Source organism: Phymastichus coffea, unplaced genomic scaffold (genome assembly GCF_024137745.1).
Source record: "Phymastichus coffea isolate CEN01 unplaced genomic scaffold, Cenicafe_Pcof_1.1 PCOF00068, whole genome shotgun sequence".
Classification (NCBI taxonomy): Eukaryota; Metazoa; Arthropoda; class Insecta; order Hymenoptera; family Eulophidae; genus Phymastichus; species Phymastichus coffea.
In genome coordinates, this window is record NW_026706879.1 from 189228 (window position 1) to 196186 (window position 6959).

General features: G+C 31.2%; 2 protein-coding genes across 3 annotated transcripts; both read right to left on the bottom strand.

The window, feature by feature from the left end:
* Positions 1 to 2178: 2178 nt before the first annotated feature.
* LOC131667611 (protein transport protein Sec61 subunit alpha) lies at positions 2179 to 4818 on the bottom strand. Its single transcript, XM_058941133.1, has 7 exons — positions 4588 to 4818; positions 4395 to 4462; positions 4094 to 4159; positions 3804 to 4014; positions 3299 to 3723; positions 2793 to 3182; positions 2179 to 2712 (listed from the first exon to the last, which is right to left on the bottom strand). Exons 1-7 carry the CDS (start codon positions 4592 to 4594, stop codon positions 2449 to 2451), a joined length of 1431 nt encoding a protein of 476 aa, XP_058797116.1. The 5' UTR covers positions 4595 to 4818; the 3' UTR covers positions 2179 to 2448.
* A 323-nt stretch (positions 4819 to 5141) lies between these two features.
* LOC131667614 (protein MANBAL) lies at positions 5142 to 6887 on the bottom strand. 2 transcript variants are annotated; one of them, XM_058941141.1, is made up of 3 exons: positions 6613 to 6887; positions 5656 to 5828; positions 5142 to 5543 (listed from the first exon to the last, which is right to left on the bottom strand). In XM_058941141.1, exons 2-3 carry the CDS (start codon positions 5824 to 5826, stop codon positions 5445 to 5447), a joined length of 270 nt encoding a protein of 89 aa, XP_058797124.1. In that variant the 5' UTR covers positions 5827 to 5828; positions 6613 to 6887; the 3' UTR covers positions 5142 to 5444. The 2 variants fall into 2 exon arrangements, with proteins under 2 accessions (XP_058797124.1, XP_058797123.1); XM_058941140.1 differs by having other exon boundaries at positions 5144 to 5543; positions 6259 to 6883.
* Between the last annotated feature and the right edge of the window lie 72 nt (positions 6888 to 6959).

Sequence of the window (6959 nt, forward strand, 5' to 3'; positions counted from 1 at the left end):
GCAACAATAAGTATATATGTTATCGAAAATCGTTTATGATTATCATCCTCCCCCCCTTTGGTGTCTGTATTGTTGTATTTATATTTCTTATTAAATTGGCATGTTTATAATTAAGTAATAAGCTTATTTTTTAATAAATTAAAAGCACTTGAGTTTTATTTCGTATATTACCCACATATATTCTCATATAATACCGTTTGGTTATTTATTAGATTACGTGGGTTAATGAGACAATCAATCACGTGCGACTAGAGAGATAGCATGTAATTTCGTATCTGCTATCGCTCTCGGACTGTTGACACGCTCGGGCCGCTGGAGCGGTACCTCCAGTGTATATGCTCGAAGGCTGACACCGCAAATATTGAACGTCACACGATTACACTCTTAATTTGACGGAATGGGTAACATTGATGATCATTTCTATTATATTGCTTGTATGGCTGTACTATAGGTAGAATAAAAATCCAGACAAGAACCGGTAGGTATTTTCTTTCTTATCCAAATTTTTAAGCAATGTTTTTATAGGAGCTCCGAATATTTAAAAGAAAAAAAATCATACTTTTCTAATGTCTACATATCTCCAATACTAAGAGGTTTTAGAATAAAATAGGAGAATAAAAGGATTTTAGAAAAAAATTCCCTGTTTAACTGCAAAATGTGAAAGTAAAGTTAAAATAAAAAAAAAGAAAAAAATAATTTTCGGTTTTTTAGAATTTGAAAAAAATTGTTCTATCTTTTTTCTAATGTCATGAATAACTATTCAAAAATATATTAAATATAAACAAATTAACCACGTTAAACGATTTAATTAGTAACTCATTTATTATTAAAAAGTGATTATTGTATTAATAACAAATTTTTATACTATTTCAAACAATTAATAATATTCCATTATAAACTTTATAATATTATACACATATAGAATTATTAATAGACATAAATTATTAGAGGAAAGCATATATGAGTGATATATGTGAAAGGTATACAATATATTATAAATGACAAATAAAAATAGATAGGAAGTAGCCGATCAAAGTGTGTGATTATGTGAACAGATTCATCTTCTTTATTTATAAACAAACTCTTGTTAGTGTTGTGTTTTTCAATTATCTGTACATGGATTTACATACGTACATAACTTCCTTTCTATTTTTATTTATCATTATAATGTAGGTATATTTTTTGCACATATCATGTATGCTTTATTTTAATAATTTATATAGACTAATAATTTTTCAAATTAAACTATTTTCATACATTGTATATAGTACATAATACATACAAACATACAACTTACAATTGAACAGATATATATAATACTGATTATGTATAATGAAATATTATTTGTTTATAGTAGTGTAAAAAGTTGATCATAATAAAATAGTTTATTATTTTTAATTTTTTTATTTAATATATTTTTGAAGAGTTTTCATGGAATTAAGAAAAAAAATGATTTCATAATTTTTTTTCAATATCTTTATTTTTACTTTATTTTTATACTTTTCAGTTAAAAAGGCAACTTTTTCTTTCTAACACTTTTTTCTGACATCTCTCAGTATTAGAGATATATAGACATTAAAAAAGTACAATTTTTTTTACCAAAATGCTTATTACTCGGGTAAAAAATTCGCGGGGTGTTATTTTAAAGAGTGGTAAAAAAATGCCTATTAGTTTCCGATGGAATTTTCATCCTATCTATATCCAAATTGGCATAGAATTGAATAGGGATTGACAAAATTAAAATTTTTGAAATTTTTTTAGGCGCAAAATTACAATCTTTTATCTTTTGACTCTATTAATTTTAAATAAAAACTTTTGTTATTACATTCAAATTGTAAACCGATTTTTTTCGATACGATAATTCTTGGTAATGATATAAAACGTTAAAGTTAAACTAATTTTGTTGTAGGTATGGCAAAAGAAATTATCGGATAGTGTACATTAAAATTGAAATAAATATCCGGTAATTAAAAAAATTTGAAATCAGTTTCTATTAAAATATAAAATAAAAAAGAAAATATTTTTCAGCCTGATTGTTTAATAAAGTTAGAATCATCTTCGTTTTTATTTGCTGGACCATTTTTAAGAATCCTTGCCAACAAATGCATTGACCAACTAACACGTTGCTACTTTTTTTATTTAGTAAATTACTTTTATTTTTTCGTATAAATATAATATATGTTCGCGTACGTATGTTGTATGTATATAAATTTTTATTTGTATAACAACAAACAACAAGGAAAAAAAAAAGGATTTATGAAAAATGTTATCTCAGACTTTTAATTCCACTACAAAAACATCAGTTTTATGATCCATAGGAGTGAAAAAAAAAGAAACACTTCCGAGAATAACTCGAAAAAGAATTTCACTGTATAAGAGTGTTGTGGTCGTGGTTACTTCGTGTCTACTCGCCTGCGGGTTCGCGACCGTAACCCTTGATATCAGTCTTTAGAATAGCAGAGTACTCATACCACCCATCTCACTTTGTTCCTTGACGAAGATTTCAAAGTATTGGTAGATAATGGTGACGGCCAACAGAATACCAGTTCCGGAACCGATAGCACCAAGGAAATCAGCCAATACGGAAAGAGCTCCAATACACAAACCACCAAAAGCAGCTGCAGTTGGGATGTATCGGTTCAGTTCGTGAATCAACGATTTCTCACGATGACCCTGCATCACCATCTGTGAATCTTTCAATTGTTTCGCAACCTAAAATTCATAGAAAGAAATTACCAGAACAAAAATTACTACTAACATTTTCATAAGCATAGTTTTATTATTGTACTAACGTCCTTAGCAGAGCTTCCGGAAATTTCAATCCAGCTCTTTGAGAAGAATGCGCAAGATCCTAACATGAAAATTATGTAAAGAACAGCATGAACAGGATCTTGCACAATATGACCAACAGATTCAGGTGGTGAGAGATAGTAACACAGCCCTCCAACTGGATAAGATCTAGCTGGACCACCACCGCCAACATCAGACCAGACACCAAGTAAATTCACAATAATATTTCCATGGAATTTAATAGCCAACATCTGAGATATGACATATAAGTTAGAAACCAGTGCAGACTGGAGAATGATTGGAATGTTGCTAGTGTAGAAAAGTTTGATAGGATAACTACTCTGTTGTCCACGATATCTGGCAGACTTAATTGGAAGATCCACTCGGAAGCCCTGTAAGATATATTACTTTTAAATTAAGAATTGTATGTGTCTGTATTTATACTTGTTTTGAAAAATATAAAGCACGAACAAAATACAAATGAATTAAAATATTATTTTGTCATAACCTGGAAGTATATAACTATAGCAAAGACCAAAACAGTGGCCAATAAGTTCATCAAGTTGGGGAGGTTCTGCCTGTAGAAAGCCTCTCTTAAAGCTCTGACTTTGTCTTGCCTTGTAGCCAAAAGATGGAATAGAGCAATAACAGCACCCTCAAATTCAGTACCTCGTCCCGTATTGACAGTGGTAGGTGAAAAGGCTTTCCAAACAATGGTTTCACAGATGTTGGTAGCAATGAAGAGAGAAATACCACTGCCAAGACCATATCCTTTTTGAAGTAATTCATCAAGTAGCAGTACAATCAATCCCGCAACAAACAACTGAATAATGATTAAAAGACAAACTCCAGCCCCAATTTCAGCAGGATCTCCATACATGCCAGTCATGACATAAACAATAGCTTGTCCAACAGTGATGATCATACCAAACACTAAAAACATTAAACATGTAAAATTTGTTACAAATTAAAATTAATTAATCAAAAAATATTATGAAATTGCATCAATATACGTTTTTGAGCTCCATTGAAAAGAGCCCTATCTTTTGGCGTATCACCAACTTCAATGATCTTAGCTCCAGCCAAAAGTTGCATGATAAGACCCGAGGTGACAATTGGTGAAATACCAAGTTCCATCAAAGTACCTCGATTGGATGCCAGAATTACACGAATCCAATAGAATGGATCTGCGCTGTCTGAAGACATGATTCCAAAGAGAGGAATCTAGATAGCACGAGTATAATTTAATAATTGTTAGAGAAAAGTTTCAAAAAATGTATAAACAAATTGCATTTTGGTTTACCTGGCAGCAAACCAAGAAAATGAAAAGAGTGATTGCAGTCCATAGTACCTTTTCCCTAAATTGGATCTGTTAAAAAATAATATAGATTGAGTTACAGGTAGATAATGAGGCTACCATCTGTCGACATGTATTAAACGACGATGTGATTTGAAAAATGCGCAAAATAATGAAGGAAAAATAAAAAGTTGTATCATCAAAAGTAGCTCGAAATACGGTACTTTAAACGGTACAAACCGCTGACCGATTGTATCTATAATAGCTAATCTTTTGAAAGTCTTCCAGAAATCACTATTAAGCTTACCTTTCTCTGAGGCTTTTCTATTTCTGGCAGAATGCCACAGAAAGGCTTGATTATCTCAAGAAATTTGACTGAAAATAATATATAAGTTAATTGAAAAAGTTGCAATATGTTGATTGCTTGCGTCTCGATCCGGCGCCGCGTGAGATCCACGTTAGCACTGAATTATCGATAAAGTTGAAAAAATAATACTCACTGCCCATTTTATTTCTTTTTGTGCTATCGCGCCATAGATTCACTGACTTAAAATAGTTAATTGATGGTGCAGAAGGTGTCCGAAACCTTGCAGACGTTAAGGTGTCTTGTGTCGCAGCTGCACGTACAAGAGCGAAGAGAACACGCGAGTTGGTCCCGCGAGGTTGCCCCGAAAAAAGTTGCTTTCTCTCTTTCTCTTCCGTTCTTCAATGTAGCCTATGGACACGTATGAATTAAGTGCCCCACTCCTGTCACGTGACTTGATGACGTTACCGCTATGCTTATCTTAACTCTTAACCTGTACGACTATGCGCGATTGTATTATGATTGAAAAGCAAATGTGTCCTACTATTTATTAGTCTCATTTAAATCCCGAACCTACTTACAACTTTTTTTTAAATAGCTACTCATAACAATACTGAATATTCATTATGCTGCGTTACACTTTTTCCATTACATATCAAAGCAAAATTTATTGTAAATTTCCTTCATTCAAAACTTTGTATTGATTTAAATAATCTGATTACAAGCTTATTATTATTCGAAATTAATAAATATATGTAAAAATATTTTATTTTTAAATCACAAATAATAAATAAAACATAAGACAACTTACAATACTATAAAAAAGTTAAGATACAATGAAAATAATAAAATATAAATAAGATTCTTTACAAAGTAAGCAATAAGATTTTTATAATATTCAGAAGATATTTCTTCAAAAAGAATAACATTTCTCAGTTGTATGGAGATAATTTTTATCATGACAACTTTTAACTCTTGTATTCAAAGTTGTAGAAAATACTGTTGAAATCCTAGACATTCTATGGAATCTACGAATTATTTGATAATTATAGTTCAACGTCTCTTCTTTTTTTCTTGCTTTCTTGGCTTGTGTGGTCTCCTAGGAGTCACTTGCGGACTGTTTTCAGAGTATTCAATATCACTAGGATCATCCTGAAATAAAATATAAACATTATGATTTTGTATAGAATCTAAGGGTATAGAAATTAAAACATTGTAAATATTCAATGCTTATATGATTATTTAGTGTAATATTTGTATTTACTTTGAAGGCAGTTATGCCATCAGATGAACTTCCATGATAAACTACAATAGCCAGAATACAAGCTACTTGAAAAACTGTTCCAATATACAATCCATATCGAATTAGCACTTCAAAAAATGTTTCTTCTGGTGGCAGCAACAGTCTTTTTAATTGTGGGTCATAATCAGCCATATCTGTAATTAAAGTTGAAAGAGTAAATTGATGTACATTACACAAAGAATAAAATGATTTCTTTCATTTACTTTGTACAGCTCAACAAATAGAATGAATCTATTAAATTTATGTAAAGTATTGTTTATATCAAATATTGTTTATAGTAACGTTTGTTTTTGGACAATACACTTAATTTATTATGTATAAAACAATATATTTCTTTTTAATTAAAAAATTATGAATCGTAAATCATAAAGAATTAAGACATCTAACATATTAAATATTTAAAATTTTTTAAATATAAGAATTATATATTACTTAGGATTTTATTTAGGTTGTAAGATTGTATATATTCTTTTATATTTCCATATTATTTTTCTCAAAGTAAAGCAATGAAAGCTCTACAAAAGTATTTTTAATATGAATTTTACAATGATCAAATTAACTCACTGATTGTAAAGCTTAAACTTTTAAAAAAAAAAAAATTAATTGCGAGAAGTGCTGTTCTCTGTTTATTATATCATCTGTAGCGGCATTTTTAAAAGAATTCGAAGTCAGTCTTGGCATGAACTATTTTGGCATCAAAACAATAATATTGACATTTCTCGCGATCAATCGAACGAGAGTTTTTAGTCAAGCAGCTATCATTCTGATTTGCAGTTTGTCGCTAAATCCTTTTTCCAGGCCAGCTCGCCGCACAGTGTACATATGTGTGTGCATTTAGAAATCAATAATTTTCAATCAGTCGATTACAAGCTGACTCCATTTTATGCGCGAGATTTGCGTTGTACGAGTGCTGCCAACCTTTGCTGATAATCGACTATTATTTCGGCCCCGCGCCCGCTTAGGCACCGGTAATTTGAGAAAATTCGGCTTCCCGTTTCAGTCTTGAATTTGTCGATTACAACCTTTGACAATCGCACTACTAATACCGAGGACTACACTGCTATTCAATTAGCAGCGAGGGCTGAAATATCGGCGCTTAGTTGCGAAAATGATGATTTTTTTCTGCACCCAGTCGACAGAGCGTGCACTCGCGAGATACAGTTTTGCAGTGTTCAGGTTGGCACTGGACTCGGCCGAGGGGGGCTTGAGCTTCGAGCATTAGACGCCAGATGTTATTTCAGTGCTCACGCTGATAGTCTCGACAT